This window comes from Notolepis coatsorum, assembly GCF_963971535.1.
Source record: "Notolepis coatsorum genome assembly, chromosome: 9".
Taxonomy (NCBI): domain Eukaryota; kingdom Metazoa; phylum Chordata; class Actinopteri; order Aulopiformes; family Paralepididae; genus Notolepis; species Notolepis coatsorum.
Genome location: NC_140173.1, coordinates 110,518,399 through 110,540,997, shown reverse-complemented (window position 1 = coordinate 110,540,997; position 22,599 = coordinate 110,518,399). Strand labels below are relative to the sequence as shown.

At 40.5% G+C, this 22,599-nt stretch overlaps 1 protein-coding gene across 1 annotated transcript in view; it reads left to right on the top strand.

Annotated features, from left to right (window-relative positions):
- The window catches only part of prkg2l (protein kinase cGMP-dependent 2, like), a 60,827-nt gene that overhangs the window by 12,614 nt on the left and 25,614 nt on the right, over positions 1–22,599 (top strand). Inside the window, exons 4-12 of the mRNA XM_084321652.1 lie at positions 7,577–7,690; positions 9,838–9,943; positions 10,398–10,461; positions 11,785–11,862; positions 12,706–12,800; positions 15,271–15,339; positions 16,724–16,822; positions 19,517–19,664; positions 20,854–20,990. Of these exons, the coding sequence (XP_084177778.1) occupies positions 7,577–7,690; positions 9,838–9,943; positions 10,398–10,461; positions 11,785–11,862; positions 12,706–12,800; positions 15,271–15,339; positions 16,724–16,822; positions 19,517–19,664; positions 20,854–20,990 (910 nt within the window). The remainder of the gene's footprint in view (positions 1–7,576; positions 7,691–9,837; positions 9,944–10,397; positions 10,462–11,784; positions 11,863–12,705; positions 12,801–15,270; positions 15,340–16,723; positions 16,823–19,516; positions 19,665–20,853; positions 20,991–22,599) is intronic.

Genomic DNA, 22,599 nt, shown 5'->3' with positions numbered 1-22,599 from the left:
CTAGAGCGCCGCCCTCCCTGTTAAAAGAGAGAAGAAGATATTTTTTGTTTTGTTTTTTGTTTTATAGCCCTATAAATAATATAAACATGTTTAAAATGAATAATATTTACTCATTTTAAGTATGTTTGTGTTTCCAATGCACAATATAACGTTAATATATCAAATATAAATAATTGTTTCCATGAACAGGAAGTGACTGTCTGATAGAGAATACGTTCCGTAGCTGCATTTCTCTCGGGCAACCCGTAGCCGCATTTCTCTCGGGCTAGACGCAATAGCGCTTACAGTGGGCGTGCACGCCGTGCACTGGATTCATCGCTGTATCCGTCGCAGCCAATCAGTGCGTAACGCGCTGTGCGTTGAAATATGATGTATTATGATGGAAGCCGGGCGCGTTTTAAAGCGATCAAAGCAAGCAGCGTCTATAATTTCCGTAGCCGCATTTCTCGAAGACGCTCTCTGATTGGCCGATGCCAGTTTTTTCCGTAGCCGCATTTCGCGGAGACGCTCTCTCTGATTGGCCGACGCCAGTTTCTGGTTAGTAGATAGTTACTCTATGCTAGCTGTTGTGTTGTTGTGATGCAGCTATTTGTCTTAGAGCGTGACGGCAAGTTCTTTCGACGGTTAAGCTTAGGCACTCTTTCAAAGTTGGTTAAGGTTAGAGTTTGTCTTAGAGCAGGGCGATAGGAACGCCAGGTAGTTTGCAGGCTGTTCGACGCGGAAATGGGCAAAGACACAGCTCGTCACTCACACAGTACTTGTTGGCTAACAACAAGAAGCTATATATGGATGCAGTGTGGACATGGATGGACATCAACACAGTCTGGACAGTGGAGTGGATATACTTTATCAAGCCCTTCTGCCTGCTGGACCACTGTGCGTTTCAATTTAACAAGGTAGAGTTGCGATATCTCGCTCTCTCTCTCTCTCTCTCTCTCTCTCTCTCTCTCTCTCTCTCTCTCTCTCTCTCTCTCACTCTCTCTCTGATTGTGTAGGGCATATTGGCTGCATTTGACTGACTGTGATCATATATTGATTGATGGCAATGGTGATAGTTGTACCTAATTAAATATTCGCCAATGCGTGGTACATGTTTGCAAAATGTTTGGTATAGCGCCCCCCATGGAGAAGAATGTACCGGCCGCCACTGAATAGCTCCTACAGGTACGTTAAATCAAACGTAACGTTGTCCGCGGAGTAGGTCATGTTGACCGTTTCCGTTTGATGAATGGCAGTTGAAACTTTCTAAACATTCTAAAGCCAGCGCAGTGTTATATTCATGGTGATTTAACCGTGAATATACTCACGGCTTAGAACTCTCTCGACCAATCACAATGTGTGGTCGGACCTACCTGTTGTATAATATTCTTTGTGGCATTGTCATTGGTCATTATCTGACTTTGATTGTACAATCCCTTACGAAAAAGTGTCATAGTAGTTTGATGGTCATTTCAGTATGACAAATTTATCATGGTACTGCCATGGTAAAGGTTATGTATCGCCATGCAGCCCCTTTGTACTTATATAATACTATGGTATAATCTAGCCCAGGGGTAGGCAACCCTAGGCACGCGTGCCTGCATAGGCACGCGGGGGCATTTGCATAGGCACAGGGGGCAGCAGTAATTTTTTTTTTTTTTTTATATATTATAGTGAAATATTTTGCACTGTTGTCACATTTATCTTGTTGAAATCCTCCCACAGGTTCTTTTTACTACCACATATTTAATTGAGACCCTTTATTTGTTTATTATTTCAATTTAGCTGGAAATACATTGCTACATCATTCAGTAACATTTGCAGAGACTTATAACAAAAACATTATTACGGTCACCATTGTGACCAGTGGGATTAATCAACAAATTTTATTATTTATTTTTCTATTTCATTGAACATTGCACATGTTAAAAGCAATTTCTTTTACTCAAAATGTGCGTATTACCAAGTCAACTTGTGTTCTTAAAACAATGACAATAAACATAGTTTTATTAGGTTGAAATAATGTGGTTGTGTACTTATTTTTCTGTTAACTTATTATGGATTGAAAACTGAAAACCTTAATGCACAGTAACTGAACTCAATATTTCTAAGTTTTGGTAACTTATTATTATAATTATTTTTACAGTGTAGTCTTGCGATCAATCAAAACTTATTTACACGATATACCTCACATTCACCCTCCATTCACATCCTGGTGTTCTCCTGGTGTTCTCCATTAGGCCTGTAGGTGGAGCTATGACAGCACACGTACAGTACACACACCGATGGTGTGTGATGTGTCCAAAAATGAATGGGCAAATGTGAGTGAAATGGTCGCACTGTATGCAGCCGTTTGTCTGCATTGCATCCCCCCCCCCCCCCCCCCAACTCAGATTTAGGGTTGATACAACCATCATAATAATATTGTTAATAATAACAATAACAATAATGGTGTAATAATTAGGGCTGTCTTAAATACTTCGAAGCTTCGAAGCTTCGTTCGATGGCACAAGCTTCGAACATTAAAAAAAAAATCGAAGTTTATAAAAAAATAAAAAAAAAATGTTTTTTTCAATATTTTTTTTTACTTCGATTTGTGTGTGTGTTTGTGTGTGTGTGTGTGTGTGTGTGTGTGTGAGAACTACCCATCCCAGTTAGGACAGCCGAATCCCGTCCAATCTTTCGCCATTGACTAAAGCCTCACTTCTTCAACCATTATCTGAAATGATAAAAAAAAAAAAAAAAAAAACGTGACTAACCTTACTGTCATGCACTTTTCCTAATAAACTAACCTACACTGTAACACGCAACACTTTGATAAACATTGTTACTCAGCTGATAGAGTTGTACCCTTCTTGCTGTCTTGTCGTACAGAACTTGTAAGTCGCTTTGGATAAAAGCGTCAGCTAAATGACTAAATGTAAGTGTGTGTGTGTGTGTGTGTGTGTGTGTGTGTGTGTGTGTGTGTGTGTGTGTGTGTGTGTGTGTGTGTGTGTGTGTGTGTGTGTGTGTGTGTGTGTGTGTGTGTGTGTGTGTGTGTGTGTGTGTGTGTGTGTGTGTGTGTGTGTGTGTGTGCGTGTGCGCGTGCGCGCGCGCATGGGGCCATTGGGTGGGGCCGGGGGACAAATACACTGGAGGAAAGTAACCCAGCTCAGCACTGCCCAAATTATATCATCACTATTGCCTGTTTGAAGGATATCATCCTCAAATACATATACACCTACATGCCTTGTAGAATTCCAGACATAAGAAAGAAAGATACTGGGATGAATAAACAAAATAGGAAATAAAATTTAGATAAGGTGCTACTGAGATGTTTTGGTGAGTTCTTTGTTTTTTTGTGGAAGTTGCCCTTCTTAAAAATGCATGAACATTCACTGATAATTGGTCTGTAGTGGAGTCAGTACAAGGTCTACATTGCCGGACCATGTAGAATACGGACCTTGTAGACTGACATAATTCTGTGCATAGTTTAGTCTACACAGGCCATATTTCAAATAATCAAAATCTTACTTCATTCATCTTAAACATTCTTGATTTGGGGGATTGGTAGTTCCCATGAAATCTGAAGTTGTTCAAACGACAACAGCGATCCACCTTGAATTAAATCACACAGCCGAGTGAAACCTTGTTGGCTCAGTCACGAAAGGGGCTACTTAATTAATTAATCCAACCCACTTTATTTATAGAGCACATTTAAAAACAACAAAGTGTATGAAAGTGCTGTACAAGTCCCACAACATAAGATAAAAAATAAAAAATAAAATAAAAAAAATAAAAAATAAAAAATAAAAACAAATTTTTTTATTTTTTATTTTTTTTCGAAGCTTCGAATTAAAATCGAAGCTCGGCCCCGAAGCTTCGATTGCCAAAAAAAGCTTCGAAGGTCAGCCCTAGTAATAATGTAAAAATTATCATTAAAAATACCTGATTATGAGAAGAAAAAAATTTACGATGCATGGAATATTGTTGAGGCACACTAGTTACAACTATATTTCAAACAGGCACTCCATGTCAAAAAGGTTGCTGACCCCTGATCTAGCCCCTTTCGTGACTGTGATGCACGCCAACAAGGTTTGGTAGAGTGAATCCACAGTCCCTTGCTCCTCAATAGGAAACCAACCTATAGTTTACCATGAAGAACTGGTCCTACCCGAACCGTTCGTTATACAAGTATCACAGAGAAATGTCAAAGGTACTCACAGTTGCACGAGGGTCTTGGACAGATAATCGTAATGGTTTGAAAGTCTGGCGTTCCTAATATATATATTTTTTTTTTAAATGTATAAACTGGTCAACACTGCTCAAAATAGGCTTTAGCTGCCTGATGCGCCTGCGCTGTGATCACAGCGCATGTGCATCAGGCACCCAATGCCGGAAATAAAGCTGTGTTGACCAGTTTAAAGAAATTATTTAAAATGTTTATTAGCAACGCCGAGCTTTCAAACCATTGCGATTATCTGTCCAAGACCCTCGTGCAACTGTGAGTACCTTTGAAATTTCCCTGTGATACTTGTAGGGCTGTCCCCGACTAAGGATTTGGATCGTCGACTATGATTGGCCAAAATTTGCCGTTAGTCGACTATTGGTAGACAAAAAAAATAAAATAATAATATATATTTTTTTAATTTTTTTTTTTTTTTTTATGTTTTATCATTCCATTTGGGCTGTGGGGGTGCTTAATGTCTGAAGGAGTCGACTGAAGGCTTCTTGTCCTCTGCAAAAGCATGCAATTGGTCCACTGATGGATACATCTTGATATTTGTCTAGTCTAGTGTGTTCATTAGATGGGTGAAATCCTCTTTCAGTGCCTCTGTGCCTGTTTTCATAGGCAGTTAGCCTCTGGTATGCATGCCATTAGCGTTAGCCATGCTTCTAGGCCTCTTTTCTTTTGGAAATTATGATTTATTTATTATTTTTTATTATCGAGAATTTATTTTTTAATTTTTTTTATATTCGACTAAGAGGTTGGCCAGTCGACTACGGCTCCTTTCGACCGATTAGTCGACTAATCGACTAATACGGGTCAGCCCTAGATACTTGTATAATGAACGGTTCGGGTAGGACCAGTTCTTCATGGTAAATCTAGGTTGGTTTCCTATTGAGGAGCAAGGGACTGTGGATTCACTCTGCCAAACCTTGTTGGCGTGCATCACAGTCACGAAAGGGCCTAGGTATAATCCAATTTAAACCATGATACCAATGGTAATACCATGGTATTATCTAGGGCTGGGCGATATGGCCTAAAAATAAAATCTCTGATTATTATTTTTTTTATCCGATTTACGATTTTAATCGATTTTTTTCTCTTGAAAACTAAACGCCAAGGAAACCATTCAAATAACCTTTTTTATTTTTATTTGACACAAACCAAGATGAATTTCCCTATTGGGATTGAAGTGCAAACCTAACTTTCAACAATCTTTTTTTTTTGAACAAATGTTTTTTATTTTCCGTATTTTTTTACATGAAACAAGACAAATAATACAGTAACAGTAATAATCAACAATAACTCACCGGACAATAACAGAAATAATAATAACAATAATGACAGTCCAATAATTAAATCAGAATGAAAGTAGACTAAAAGACATACAAAATAATAAATACAATACAATGGACACTCGCTCGCTCTCCCCCCAGTAGTACATCCACTACTTCATTCAACACCAGAAAACTCCAAATTTATATGCGTTCCTTTATCTTATCCACCACAGCTACCCAGACTGCAATGCTGACTTCATTAACACCAAAAATTCACGCAGTAGATATCTCTAGATAAATCACATCGAGATAGGTGAGAATCCATACCTTCGGGCACATTTTATCCGGTTGAATCCAGCGTGACGCTATCAACTTTTTGGCAGCTGTAAGATCCGCCAAAATTAGTCTCTTTACATTTACAGAGGTTGATAACTGAGAAACATCATTCAACAACAGTACAGAAGGCAGTGTCGGTATGGTCAGAGATAAAATCTCTGATAATTGAGTGGTAACATTTTCCCCAAAAGCCTCAACAGGAGGGCATTCCCAATACATATGCATATATGTACCAATAGCACCGTTTGAACACAAGGAGCATCGAGAGTCAGGTCTGAGACCCATTAGGTACAATCGTCTAGGGGTCAGATAAGTCCTATGAACAAAGTTAAGATTAATCTGTTGGTGATCTGGGTTGCGTGATGATAGCCGAACATTTTCCCAGACTGCATCCCAATCAAAATCTACCTCCAGCTCTGGGATATCCTTCTTCCAAACCGAGTCTAGGGGAAGGACCTTATATGAGGACGTAAGTAAGTGGCGATAAAAGTCAGAGACGAAGCCTCTCGACGTTTCCTTGTCATAAAAGAATTTGTGAAACCTGTGGTGCTCAAGTGGAGCATCCCATGGGACGCCGTGAGCCTTCAGAGCTGCTCTTATTTGTAAATAGAAGAAAAAGGAGGAACTGGGGAGGTCAAATTTGTAGGATATATCTTGAAAACTGCGGAGACCAGAGTCATCGAAGATATCCCCCAATGTGTGTATGCCTTTCTTTTCCCAACCAGGGTATCTGATAGGTTGTTGTCCAATAAGGAGTAAATTGTTATTAAATAGGGGAGAATGCATGTGCCATTTATGGTGGTTACAACAACAATCTTCACTTACAAAAATAATAATAATAATATATATATATACCGGTATATATATAAAAGGTTACTCTTGATCAAACAAAGATGAATGTCCCTAATTGGATTAATAGTGCAATCAAATCAAATCAAATTTATTTATAAGGCCCGACAACACACGTTAATGTCCCCATGGGCCGTACAAGTCTTCTTTAAACAAGTCAAGAAGAAAACATAATAAGTCAAGAACAGAACAAGAACACCATAAGGTCCAACAAATTTTAAATAAATGCAAATAAATGAAAGAATGCAAGCACTCCCAGACATACCCCACGCGAAGGTAAGGAAAAACTCACTAAAACCTAACAATAGGGAAAAATGCTCCACAGGCAGTGTGGATGAGAGAAACCTTAGAAGGGCCATTCAAGGGGGGATCTCCCTTCTTAGATGTCGGTGATAGTAGTGTTGCAGACTAACAGTTGGTAAGCATGCACTCATGTGTGTAGTGAAACACAGATGAGTGCATGCAATAGCAACTGAACATTTTGAAAGATTAAAGATAGAGCTGATAGCGATAGCAACTGAACATTTTGAAAGATTGAAGATAGAGCTGATAGCGATAATAATAATTAGCTTTTTCACCAAACTTCACTTAAAGCAAATAAAAGGTACCTCTTGATCATCAAACAAGAATGAATTTCCCTATTGGGATTAATAAAGTGCAAATCTAACTTTCACCAAACATCACTTTTTGTAAAATAAAAGGTGACTCAAAAAAAATAAACATAACATTTTTGTTTTGAAAATCGATTTAAAATTTTCAAAATCGTCCTAAATCATTCATTCGAATTAATCGATTAATCGCCCAGCCCTAGTATTATCATCATCTTTTTGTCACTACCATCATTGCACTGACCAAAATATGATGGAAACACTATGATAATTTACTCATTGTACCACATGTGAACTTAAATGTATTTTCTACAATGTAGGTGGGTTGTTAGAGGTCATACAGAATGGCAAGCTGCTGGGAGAGATGCGTCCGGGCACAGCGTTTGGAGAGCTGGCCATACTTTACAACTGCAAAAGAACTGCAACTGTCAAAGGTGAGTTTGACCAACCGTTTAAAAAAAATAATTATACTTCTTGTGCATTTTACTGTACTTAACCCTTTCACTACCACACTACAGAAGGTTAACCTTTCACTACCACACTACAGAAGGTTAACCCTTTCACTACCACACTACAGACGGTCTGTAGTGTGGTAGTGAAAGGGTTAACAATTTGTCATGTGGCAGTGAAAGAGTTAACATTCTGTATTGTCGCAGTGAAAGGGTTAACCCTTTGGTAGTGTGGTAGTGAAAGGGTTAAGTTGATGTTGTATAGAATAGAAATACTTTATTTACCCAGAAGGAAATTCAGCACTACAGATCGCTCACAGTAAACAGTAAACATTTAGGTAGTCAGAAACAAAAGTCACAAATAAGAATAGATAATAAAATACGGTCCGGGATATACATTCTGTTATGTATATACATTCTAAAATATAAAACATACAGCCAAAATATACAGATATATACAGTAAGTGTACAGTACTACGTGTACAATTGTAAAAATGTCGATTTAAAAGTCCAGGAAGATTATGCCAGATAGTACTGTCACTGTCACCCTCTGCTCAGTGATGCAGTGAGGCACAGTGATGCCTTATAAAGTATGATGGCTGTCTGAATGAAGGACTTCCTGTGCCGTTTAGTGTTGCATCTAGGGGATCATCCCTATGTTCCCCGGGTCCTATGTTCCCCGCTTGATTGATTAATTGATTGAAAATTTTATAAATTTTTATTATTTTATTAATTATTAATGTCCGCCTTGTTTCGAACTGGCTAAGCTTAGGCCCTCTTTCGAAGTTGGTTAAGGTTAGAGTTTGGAATCAGGGCTGGTGGTCTAAAATTTTCAATCAATCATTCAATCAAGCGGGGAACATAGGACCCGGCGAACATAGACATGCTCCCGCATCTAGGGTGTCTTAGTCTAACACTAAGTGATTGTTGTGTCACTTAATTGGGATAATATTCTCACGTGATGTTTATATATACAAGTTAAGTGGTCATACTTGGTGCATATCATGTTCTCAACCATGCATTTGATAACTGAGTCCCTAATATGAGGCAGAATGACATGACAGGCACGGTACATAAACAAGTAGGAATTCACAGAGGAACTATCAGTCCACTCATTCATCCATATCTTAATTCAAGGGGGAATTCAGCAGTGGCTTTCATGCTAACCTCCGATAGATTTGTGTAAAAAAGAAAGGTACCGACCAAATTACATCGGTACTACCGAGTAGCGATTCACGCTAGATCAATCGGTACCAAATTTGGTGTGTATGTTTAGTATATACAGTATGTAATACTAGACAAGAGGGAGCCTTTTCCACAAATGTATACAGTATATATTACTGTACCATCTCATGGGTCTTTGGAAAGACCAGACAAGGTCAGAGGAGTTTGACAATAAGGATGGCCAGATAATGTTAATATTTAAATATTTTAAAATATAATACATGATCATGCAATTTATTTTGTGTGGTGTGTTACAACAATAAATTACATGGAATAATTTTTTTTGTTATTACAGAGATAGTTAACTTAAGTACCGGAAAAGGTACAGTTGGGTACCAAATTCCAGGAACTGGTACTGGTAGCGGTATCGGTTCAAAGATGCAAGCTCCGTCTCGTTTTGGCAGTTTAAATCTTTACTAAATGTTCTAGGGGAAGATGGCAATGTCAAATTGGCATCACCCTCTTCCAAAAGCTGGTTGCAGGGAAAACAAGGCCTCTGCAAGGAAGTGACTTCCACATTGACATATTTATTTTATAGCTCAATCATCCATAGTCAAATGCTGTTTTGTGATGGAATTTCCCTTTTAAGCTATGTACCAGTATACAGTATGCATATAAACATGCCATATGCAATCACTGCTGTCAGGAGAAACCCTTGTATATTTTAAATTAAAAGTTGACATGCTACAGTGTATGTTGTGAGCAGGTTTCGTCACCCTAAGGTCCCATAAAACCCATTCAAAACCCCAATGTACAACTCCAATGATATGGATGTCAAACTGGAAACAAGGGAGTTTTTCTTGATTCCTTTTACCCTTCTTGAGATATGAGGTTTTCGCCTCAGGAGCGGTGGTATACAATGACCTGCTAGCTCATAACGACAGGGTAATTGTTTCCCTCTTGTTCAGCTGTGTCCCAGTCCAGCATCTGGGTCTTGGACCGCCAGACCTTCCAAAACATCATGATGAACACAACACAGGCCAGACATGAAGAGTACTTCAGCTTCCTGCGCAGGTGCACACAGGCCACCCTGTTCCAACAATTAGTATAGCGTTACTAGAAAACGCCATGATAAACCATATATGTAACGTTAGTATTTCTATGGTAAGTCTCTTAAGTGTGTGCAGAAAAATCACAGGAGTACTACAGTGATTCACCATAAATGTCTACAATATCCCACTATAGAAATACTGTACTATGGTGACTGGTGGCAAATCTATAGTGTTTATGAACAAGCCACATGAATCCTTTTGTTAAATCTCTAGTGTGAATATACTATACTTTTACTGGAGTTAATTTTCAAATGGTATGAACATGTCTCTTGTTAGTTGTTTAGCCTATACATTTATGCTAGGCAATGTGCATGGGAACTGGTTGATTATTATTCATACCAGTACAGTGAATACATTCCTACAGCACTATGGTTTATTCATATTAACCTAACAAATAATGTTTACTTGTCCTAAAGTGTATCTTTATTGCAAGAGCTACCTGAGGAGAAACTTTCAAAGATTGTTGACTGTCTGGAAGTGGTGAGTCTTCATAAATATTAGATTCATGTACAGATTAACTTTTGCTATTCTATATAGTGCTATTCTATGTTTAAAGGATTTTTTTTTTATAAATACACTTATATACCATCTTCCCTAGTCTCAAATGAGAAGATTGATATCAATTGAATCTCTGTGCGTACATTTTGGAGTTGTTGTACGTTTTATATCTTCACTTTTGATGGAACTAGACGAGCTGATCCATACTGCTTCCGGTCCTAGCCTAAGATAGGCTAGCATGCACCTGGACCTCTCTCAAAAGAGTGAACATCTCTTCAATCTTCTTTAACCCTTGGCATAACCACGCCCTCTCACTAGTAACTGCCAATCAAAGAACATGCCAACAGGCAGATTGTCCATAAGGAATTGTCCATAAGACCTTCGAACGTGGCTGGGGCATCACATACGCCGAAGGGGAGAAGTTTGAACTGCCACGACAGTGGCACCTACCAATATCCACTCTGGAGGTCCAGGGAGGAGAACCAGGAGGAGCCAGACACCAGGGTCCAGGGATTCATCAAGCCTGGGGAGGGGGGGTAAGATCAATGGTCTATATCAACACAGAACACCTGGGGCTTCTCTTTCTGGGTACCATGGCTACTGCTGGCTACCACAGGCTATCTGAGGGCTCAATGATGTCTGCCTTCAGCATCTATCTGAGGGCTCAATGATGTCTGCCTTCAGCATCTATCTGAGGGCTCAATGATGTCTGCCTTCAGCATCTATCTGAGGGCTCAATGATGTCTGCCTTCAGAATCTATCTGAGGGCTCAATGATGTCTGCCTTCAGCATCTATCTGAGGGCTCAATGATGTCTGCCTTCAGCATCTATCTGAGGGCTCAATGATGTCTGCCTTCAGAATCTATCTGAGGGCTCAATGATGTCTGCCTTCAGCATCTATCGGAGGGCTCAATGATGTCTGCCTTCAGCATCTATCGGAGGGCTCAATGATGTCTGCCTTCAGCATCTATCGGAGGGCTCAATGATGTCTGCCTTCAGCATCTATCGGAGGGCTCAATGATGTCTGCCTTCAGCATCTATCGGAGGGCTCAATGATGTCTGCCTTCAGCATCTCCTCCAGGTCGCTGTCAGCGGCTTCCTGCTGTGCTAGGAGAAGACGACAGGGGCACACGTTAATGATGAAACACAGAGATGAAATTGATGTCAATCTTCTTGTCTGACTCTGGTAAATATGGCAAATAAGTGTATTCCCCAAGATGTTGGAGCATTCCTTTAACCACAAACTCATTTTGAACAAGTTGGTTTGAGTTGACAAGAAGTCAATTTGACCTTTTGTCTTTTTAGGACTATTTCGATAAAGGAGAGTATATCATTCGAGAGGGCGAAGAAGGGAACACATTTTTCATTATAGCAAAAGGAGAGGTAAGATACCTGCATTTCTCTCAGACACACCCTGGCTCTCGGTCCAACATGTTTACATATTCAAAATCCTTATCTCTCCCCCACGCTAGATAGGCTATTTCATGAGCTATTTTGGAAGACAGTTTAAAGGTGCACTGCGGGTGCATGTATGTGACTCAACACATACATACTGTACAATTAGATGAAATAAGCATGTAATTGAATGGTTATGTCTATATGGCCCTCACTGCCCTCACTGTCAGCCCATCAGAGTGAGCACTGTGTATTCTCTTATACTATGTATACTGTGTATACATTTACATTTAGTCATTTAGCTGACGCTTTTATCCAAAGCGACTTACAAGTTCTGTACGACAGTCATCAGGAAGGACACAACTCTATCAGCTGAGTAACAATGTTCATCAAGGTGTTGAGTGCTTACAGTGTAGGTTAGTTTATTAGGACAAATGCATGACGGTAAGGTTAGTTAGGGTTAGATTTTTATTTATTTTTATACTCGTGCTTATTCCATGTAATTGTACATGGTTGAGTCTACATGGTCCACATTCCAATCGATGGAAAGTGCTCATCTTCATATTGCACTTTGTTTATATTAAAAATGTTGGTCTGGTGTGTGTTGGAGTTGAGTGGGGATAGGGGAGGGGTTGCTACTGTATTGCTGGCCACACCTCAGGCTCCGCCAAATTCACAATATAATTGTATTACTAAACTCTAACCCACACTTCAGACCAAAACGAAAAAATAAACAAAGCACAATATACCAAGTGGGGCTCTTTTGCCTAGAGGTCGCCGTTTGACGGCATTACGGATTCTACCTTTAAGTGCTGCTGTTACATCTTCTAGGTGTTGGTAACTCAGACCGCGGAGGGCTACACAGAGCCCCAGGAGATCAAGACACTTGGGGTGGGTGACTACTTCGGAGAGAAAGCCCTCATAAGGTACAAAGTCATCCGTCAGTAGGGATTCAATTTGATTCTCTTAAAAGAACACGCCAACATTTTGGGAAATTAGCGTATTGTCTTCTCCAGAGAGAGACAAGAAGATAGATACCAGTTTCCTCTCTGTGTGTTAAGTAGAAAGCTATCTGGCTGCATGTTAGCCTAGCTTAGCAAAATGAATGGAAGTGGACATGACCGGTTAGCCTTCGGGAGAGGTGTTAGTTGGACAATGCCTAGGCTAACCGGTCATATCCGCTTCCATTCATTGTGCTAAGCTAGGCTAACATGTAGCCAGATGGTCGAGGACAGTGCTAGCATACTGTCAACATGTGTTGGTTTTTTAAAAGCTCTACATTCAGTGCTTCTAGTTTGAACGTTAGGGGTGTACTGTTCTTCCCTTGCTACTTCTGCCTGTGTGAAACCGTCCAACCCACACTGACCACTACAAAGATCATTCATGACACAGTCCCATGATAGAACATTTGCATAATTGCCACCCAGTTAAGGGGTCAATAACACAATGGAAGCTTGTCGGTTATTGAATGTTTGCAGTGCACTGTAGGCTGACAAAGACATGCTTTTATCAAACGGAGGAACTATACTTCCTAATAATTCACAACACTATTGTACTGTACTATAATTCATAATGTTAATATGGTGCATGTAGTTTTGTGTAAGCTTCAGAGTGCACATCTTTAAATGTGTGCAAAAGCAGAACCAAAAACCATTGCCTGTGTCGCTGAGCAAGTATGTGATGAGAGAAAATGGGTTACATGGGTATGACATCATCGAAGTGGGGGGTGGGAATCACCAAAGGCCTCCCGATACGATATTATCACAATACTTAAGTCACGATACGATAGTATTGCGATAAAAAATATATTGCGATATGCTGAGTATTGCGCTATTAATATTACGATATATTGCGATTTATTACCTTTTTTCAACTGCAAAGTAAAACCTTGTCAACATGTTTTATCTAATAAAGTTTTCAGTCTTCAATCATTTTTATTGCAGCAAATGGGATTTTCTCAAGCAGACAGATGTCAACACTGTAATCTGTGTTGCATGTACCTGACAAACTGAACTGTTTGAACTGACATGAACAATGCAACTTCCCTATACCCCTATCCCTTTTTTTTGCATAATAAAATATCGATACTTGCCGCCCTTGTATCGATACAGTATCACCACACAAAGTATCGCGATACTATACTGTATTGATATTTCCCCCCACCACTAGCGTGACATCTCATGTAATGATGACAATTACAACAAAGTTTTGAGGATCATATGATTCATGTTGTCTTCACAGAAATCAATTTTCAACAGCTCAGTTTTCCTCAAATCTGATAGTTTGCTAGCACTAGGCCAGAGAAATCTAGCAGAAGCTAGAGTTTTACTTGGGAAGATATTAAGACCATTCCATTCCATTGAAAATGTGTCATGTGGAAGAGATTATGGATGCAGGTGCATAGCTGTTCAGAGCAGTCTACACCCGCCCTACACCAACCCTTACAAAACCTCATTTACATGTAAGGTTACAAAGTTTTATATTTCAATGGAGTTCATTCATTTGTTTTGATATTAAATGAAAAATGTATTGATAGCTTTATATATGAATGATCTTTGAATGCGTAACCTATACATGATTAGATAACATGAAAGGGCTTATTATTATTATTTCACAAAAGTATCTTCATTGTTTTAATGCATTTCCATTGTATGCATAGTTGATGATTATCATCCAAAATTACTTATAAGCTCTAAATTCTCCTTTTTTACATCAAATTATTAGTTGGCCCATTTTGCCAATATCAGCTGAAAAGAAGTGGTCTCAGGACACATTGTGTTTGAAGAGGTGTCATCCATCCTGTGTTTAATAACTCTGGGATTGGGATGATTATGTAAATTAATACAGAAAGCAAATCGTCAGAAATGTACTCACCCAAGGGCGGTTAGGTGGCGTAGCGGAGATTGCGTTCGTCACCAACCCCGGAGCTGTGAGCTGGATTCGAATCCAGGCGAATCCAGCTCACAGCTCCGGGGTTGTCACCAGCTTGGCTGGCCGTTCACACTAATACAATTGGCTGTATTAGAGGGTGGGAGAAGCTGGCGGGGTGGGTCTGGGTCGTTGTAAACAGCGACTCCTACAGTTCGGTCGGGGGGCCTGCTAAGCGCGGATAGGACCTGAGTGGGATAGATCCTTCCACACGCTACGCCCTCTCAGGGAGGATCCGCGCTGCCAGGTGAAAAGAAGCGGTTGATTGGCTGGACGTGTGTCGGAGGAAGCACGTGATAGCCTCCACTCTCCCAGATGATCTGACTGTGGGGGGTAAGTGCGCAGCGACCAGGAAGGGATTGGGAATTGGCATACGACTAACATTGGGATGGGAGAAAAATCGGAGGAAAATGGAGGGGGGAAAAGATAAAAAAAAAAAATGTACTCACCCTACCTGTTCCTCTCTAGTGAGGATGTACGCTCGGCCAACATCATCTGCAATGAGAACGACACACAGTGCTTGGTCGTGGACAGAGAGTGAGTAACCTCACACCAGACATTATCTTCCCACACACGCATATTTTCACTCACTCACTCACTCACTCACTCACTCACTCACTCACTCACTCACTCACTCACTCATTCACTCACTCATTCACTCACTCACTCACTCACTCACTCACACACATACATTGTCTGGGTGTACATTTGCTCATGTTGCTGCTTTTTGAAGTGTGATTCCTCTGTCAGAACAGTGACTATCTGCTTCCCCTCGGTCTAAATAATGAAGGCTAGTGTGTTCTTTGAGGAAGGCTAGTACGTTCCTTGATGAAGGCTATATGCTTAACGCCCCTAATAAAGGCTAGTACGTTCTTTTATCAAGGCTAGTATGTTCCTTGATGAAGGCTAGTGCGTTCTTTGATGAAGGCTAGTGCGTCGTTCTTTGATGAAGGCTAGTGCGTTCCTTGATGAAGGCTAGTGCATTCCTTGATGAAGGCTAGTGAGTTCCTTGATGAAGGCTAGTGAGTTCCTTGATGAAGGCTAGTGCATTCCTTAATGAAGGCTCATTGGCTGCAACCGGTAGGTGCCATGTTTCTATCATTGCCTTTAAGAATAAAAGCTTTTTATATTCTCAACGAGACAGTGACTTTTCTTCTTTGGATCTCCCTGTTGTTGGACATATTTTGTGTTTACACTCAGGGAGTGCAATTGTTTGCCTTATTTGCCTTATTTTTTCCTGTATGAAACCTACACCCTAATCAAATTCAAATCTGCACAAATTATGTTTCTGGCAATAAAAAACAAATGACCAAGCAACATAAAAAAAAAATTCATGGCTAGAGAGAGTGTTTATAATTTTAGAGGGACATTAGCTTTAAAACAACCTATGTACAACTCTTAAAAGTATGTGCGTTGCAGTTTGTGGGGTATCACTCTGGAATGGTCTGGATGCGAGTATACAATTAAGCAAAAATATCAATCAATTTAAAGGTAGCTATAAACAAGCACTTATGGACACATATAAGAGAGAGTAGCTTGAGCAGTAATGTGACTGCCTAATACATATTTTTTCTCATTTGGATATTTGGATATATAAAAAAAACTGTACTTTTATTTTATTTTTCATTATTTGTTATATTATTTTTATTTTTATTAAATTATAATGTAACATATTGTAAGGAAGGGGCAGGGCGTGATATTTTTTATTTTTAATTTTTTTGTTCCTTCTCGAACACTTATTGTATGGAAATAGTCTTTGACTATTTACCTTTTTTTTTTTAAACTTGTTTTATGTTTCTATGTTCGAGACAAATAAAACTCCAATCAAATCAAAACACCAAAAGAGCATCTGTCCATTCTACGCTGAGGGGTATTTTATCTCAAAAGACATACATCTTTGATGTTCCTTTCCTCTTTCCAGCAACTTCAACCAGATGGTCGGCACCTATGAGGAGCTGCAGGGTTACCTGAAGGAGTACGTAGAGGAGCTCTCCTGCAGCGACGAGAGGAGAAACGCTCTGTAAGTACTGTAGAGCAGACATTTTAAAGGTAGAATCTGTAATGCTGTCAAACAGCGACAAAAGGAGAAACAAAGGAGAAAACATAAAATGTTGGTGATTTTCATGTTTTAACTTGAATAGAGGCCTTTCACTGAATACTTGGAATGCCAATTTTCCTCCATGATGGAAGACACAATGGTTGCTATGTGTTGATTTATGAATACAATTGGATTGGAGTGGAACAGTAATATCACACACACAATGTTTTACCTTGTCTTCCACTGCTACAGGCAGACATTTTGGAAGAGAGACAACTACACAACCATTCCATGCAAGGCCTTTATTGAAGGTTTACATCAGGGGTAGGCAATTAAGTTTGGCCGAGGGCCAAATTTTTTCCAAGCCATTGTATGGGGGGCCGGAAACAAAAGCAATGGCTAATTTAATATATTGATAGTGAAAACATTTGAACTCTGTGACAGACCACCTTATAACTAAGACATACATTTGTGGCAGAGGCAGATAATGGACAAAATAAACAAGCTGCATAGGTGGCCTAATAAACTGTAAACGACATACACATTTGCACTGAACATTATACCTTTGTCTGTTTGCCATTTTATTATAAAACCAGAGACAAGCGCCTCTCTCTTATCGGCCTATCTTACATTACGCACAACTAATGTGTCTATCTGACGGCCCTTTCTGTGGAGCGCACTGGACTATTGAGAAACAATAGGAATTTTCCATTGGTTCTCCCAGTCCATGTGACCATTTCTAGCATTTCCATTGGCTATAGTGACAGACATAGATATATGATAAATGGATAGATACAGCGGATTAGATGCTAGATATTTCAAGATTCTATGCTTTACATCCGTGCATTCTCTGAGAGATGCACTACATTTTTAGATGACAATCGATTCCGATACAATAAAGATTATCACAAACAAATCCAAAGATATTTAATGTTTTACAAAGCCTAATAGTCTTTTTTTATTTAGTTAATAAATGTCTCGTTGTAATTCCTTATATATATCTAATGTAGCGCATCTTCTTGAAGCAGATTCAGCTTTTTTTGCTCTGATTTGACTTCAGTTTAATTGCATTGTTACTGTTCACATGTGTGGTGCCGTCACAGTCATATATAAGTAAAGATAAAGTTTGAATGACTTACTGAACTGATGTTTTAATTTCACACCACACATGTGGTGTGGCTTGTTTGTTATTTCAGCACCAGGCGCTGTCCACCGACTTTTTTCATGTTGAGCAAGCACTACATTGCACCTCGCTGCCTACCTGTTATTCACTCTCAACATTGATAAAACAACGTATAATAAGCATTCTTTAGGTGGTGGTAGTTTCTCTATTTGGACATTATAGCTAACATATAGCCTAGCCTACCGGTAGTTGGTCTGATATATAAAAAAAAAAGAGAAAAAAACGTATAATTTTTTTTAATATTCTGAAGAGCCAGATATTATTGCTGGCGGGCCCATTCATAATTCATCCATCCAGCCTGATGTTATCATTGGGAATGGCTCTGACATTGCAAACGACCAATACCGCCACCTAACGCCTTGCGGCCGGTATTGCACATCATTGGAAAGCCTCTGGCTTGGGCTGTACGCTGATCTAAGAAATCCGGTCCAGGTTTTCCTTCTCGGGCATGAGTAACGTTAACACACGGACTGGGGACACTCGAGCACCGCCGGTTCATGTGTTTTGGTGGATGAACGTTGGACACACGACCGCGATCAGTATTTGGAATGGTGATCAGATAATTGGATTATTCTTTTTGCAGTAAATCATAGATGAGGTAAGGACTATGTTATCAATCTTGCGTTGATCCGATGATTTTTTCCCCGCGATCGCAGCGTGTCTGTAATGTACTGTGTAATGTATGCCGTTGGTGGCGCTCGAAGCATATAACCCCCCCCCCCCCGCCTCCCCACCCTTTCGTGCATGCATGATGAAACATAATACCGATAATCTAGCGTTGATTTCAGATTGATTCGATAATCAGGCGAGAAATGGCACGATTTATAATGAAATGCACTGAAACACTGTTTGTCGGAGTTTCCTGGGATTACACAGGATCACTCTAAAACTATACTCATATTCACCATGGTATAAAACGGAAATGTATGGCCAGAAGAAATTCACTGACAATCGACGTTGTTATTAGATCCATAGCTATAATGTTTAATATAGGTTTAGCACTGTAAACACCGGAACTTATCCACATTGAACAGAGCGCTGGCACACAATGGCCCAACGCCCATAGCGACCTCTGGCGCTGAACCTGTTAACAGCAGTGATATGGAACTTGCACACACTGGCTCTAAGGGCCCTGCTACATTGATCCATCACAATGAAAATTCAATCAAACAGACTGAAGGTATTACTGGTTTGTTGTTATGGACCTAAAGTTTTTGTGCGTTTGTTTGAAATGCTTCGCTTTGCTAATGGACAGTGACGTATCTGCCAGTTCCAAAAGTTCCTCCTCTCCAAAGTTTTCGGTCCGCCAAAACGAACACAAATCTGGTGGAGACAGAGACGTCATCAGCTCTGTCCAACAAATGGATACTCCTCATTGACTTTTTTCTTTTTTTTAAACAGACAGACGGACAGACACAAGGCATCAATGTGGGCGGACCCTAACTGTGAATCCTGTGCACTGTTTTCTCTCCTCTCTCTCTCTCCTCTCACAGACCCCAGTCTCCACAGATTGAATCCCCAGTGGCCCAGGAGCTGAGGTGGCTGAGGGAGAGGATAGCCCTCATCCCTCCCCATGAGCCCTTCCATGACCTGGAGGTCATAGCCACACTGGGCGTGGGTGGCTTTGGACGAGTGGAACTGGTAAGTTTACTAATCACAATAAAAAATACATTGAATAAGTTGGAGGCCACTTGAATGCAAAGGTGAAAATGTATTCAATGCTAACCGGTGCAAGTCCAGCACTAATGTGCATCAGAACTGTAAACGAGCAGGACTTTACTCCTGCAGCAAGACACAAGAGTTTTCTTGTAAATAAGCTTGCTTTTGTCTATCTTCACATTTCCACCCAAATAGACAGTTTTCTGTTGTTATTCTATAGTTTACAAGCTGAATACATTTCCAACCTCATAACTTTGCAAAGTCCATTCTCACCTTTTAGATTTCTTTTGTCTTCTACATCACCCCTGTGCTTGTGTGTCCTTGTGCCGATACACAATTTTCACGGATACTTTTTCTCCTGTGCTCTATAGGTTAACCGTCTGTAGTGTGGTAGTGCAAGCATTATCCCTTTGTAGTGTGGTAGTGAATGGGTTAACCCTCTGTAGTGTGGTAGTGAAAGCATTAACCATTTGTAGTGTGGTAGTGAAAGGGTTAACCCTCTGTAGTGAAAGCATTAACCCTTTGTAGTGGTAGTGAAAGGGTTAAATGCCTTCGTTAAGGAAGCAGGGGAAATATTTAGGCACATTTTTACATCAAACAAAGACATTATTGACTGACTGTCTGACAGCGCAAACACACCAGTCGCGGGCGGGCGGGCGACCAGCCCTTCACTTTCGCCCCCATGTTAACGGACGAAGTTGTGCCCACCGGCCGCGCGACTCACGGGTTGGAAGCGATCGTTTTCGCTGTGGTTGGATTCAGAGGCGTGCGCCACACTCATTTTCACAGAAATACCCTCAATATCTGCATTATTACCACACATATAGATGTTGTTCAACTGTTAAAGAATCTTCAAACGGAGACTGACTTCGCAATAGACTAGGCATTTACAGCTGTTCCAATGTAAATGTGCCTTCCTCCGTGCACTTTCGCCCGCTCTGAAGTCGGACTTGGTGTGCCCGGCCACGCGCGCTGTTCTCGCGCGGAACCCGTGATTGCATGTGTGACTGGTGGTGTGTTTGCGCTGTGAGTCGGTGACATTGCCGGTCTATGAGCTGCTTCACATTTAGGGAAAAAGGAGATGTGTCATGGTGTCAGGTAATGACATTTTAATTGAGAATGAAGGCAAGTATCAAAAGATAATGAATCTCCTGAACGGCTTGTTCATCAGGTGAGACTGAAGGATGAGGACATTACGTTTGCTCTGAAGTGCATCAAGAAGAAGCACATTGTGGACACCAGACAACAGGAACATATTTACTCTGAGAAGAACATCCTTCAGCAGACCAACTCTCACTTCATAGTCAGGTGTGTGGCACATATACTGTACAAAACACACACGCCATGCACACACATCACTACACATCACTAGGGGTGTAACTACGTTTATTCATCCTGGGACTTCACGTTCGGTATAGGGAGTTATATGAAGATACGTCTCAGGGGGACTATACCACACCAATAATTTGGGGGGATTTTTGTTGCTTTTCTCCTGTTGTACCGAACCGTGACATCACACAAACATACTTATGGCACACACACACACACACACACAGAGGGGCGACAGTGGCTCGGGAGGTAGAGTAGTCGTCTGGCAATCTGGAGGTTCCCGGTTCGATTCCCGCTCCCCCCGGGCAGCATGTCGAAGGGTCCTTGAGCAAGACACTTACTTAACCTCTAACTGCTCCTGATGAGCAGGTTGGCACCTTGCATAGTTGCCTCTGCCGTCGGTGTGTGAATGTGTGAGTGAATGGGTAAAATGTGAGAAAAAAATTTGAAAGCGCTTTGGATAAAAGCTCTATATAAATGCAACCATTTACACACACACACAGTGTATCTGTTGGACATAAAAGAGATTTTCATTGATATTGTCTTGTTCTTGGAGATGAATAATGCATATTCTGAGTGCCTCAGCTGATCTGAGAAAAAAAGACAAACATGCAAACATTTGCTGGTCTGGACTGGTCCTTTGAGCTGCTCTCCAGCCGAGCTGCTGCAGTGTTTAAATCTGAAATATTGATACATCCTCTGCCATTGTTGTGTAACATGTAGTCTCATCTCTAGAGTCTTCTTTCTCTGCTTCACGTGAAGTAAAATCTACTCTAGAAGGGAAACTGAAACTTAAGCTAATCTGTACTAGAAAAAAATATTATACACCAGTGTAATTTAATTTGTGATACACCGTGGATGTGGTATCACAGACTACCGTGGCAAGCCTTGGTGGAATTAAGTATAACTTGTACTCCCTATCCTATCCTTATACATTTGGGATTTTTGTTGCTTTTTTCCTGTTGTACCGAACTCGTACCGAACCATGGCCCCAAAACCGTGGTACGTACCGAACCGTGTCATCTGTGTACCGTTACACCCCTAGTAGTTATCTGTTTTTGTAGCCATGTGAGCTCAAAATAACCTACCTAGAAAACAACTTCTCCTGAAAGGCAGAAGTTGGACTGATTTCCCAAAAGCATCTTGGCACTAAAAACATCAGCACATTGACTCAGAATGACAAGTTGATCGTAGTGCTCACTTTGGCTATCTTATTCTCGTCCAAATCCACCTACTGTAACTCGAGAGTAAAGCATTTCCAGTGTAAGATTGACAGGTTGACAGGGCCAGATTAAAGGAAGGCTGTTGACCTTGAGAACAAGAAGCCGCTGTCAGCGAGGGAACTCTGAGCTGGCCCCCGAGGGGAGAGAAAAGAGAGGCCCCCGTCCCTTGTGTTGGGTTTCCCAGTGGGGTTGCTACGGCGACCCTTTGGAGAATGCTCGTCTGTGTTGGGTCCCAGCACTGCAGGGTTTGATGTATCTGCCCTGTGACATTCAAGGACAAAAGCTTTGAGCAAACATTACCATCACCTGTCACTCAAGGGGAAGAGTTCAGCCAAAATACAACGTTAATTCTATTTCTTTCTCTT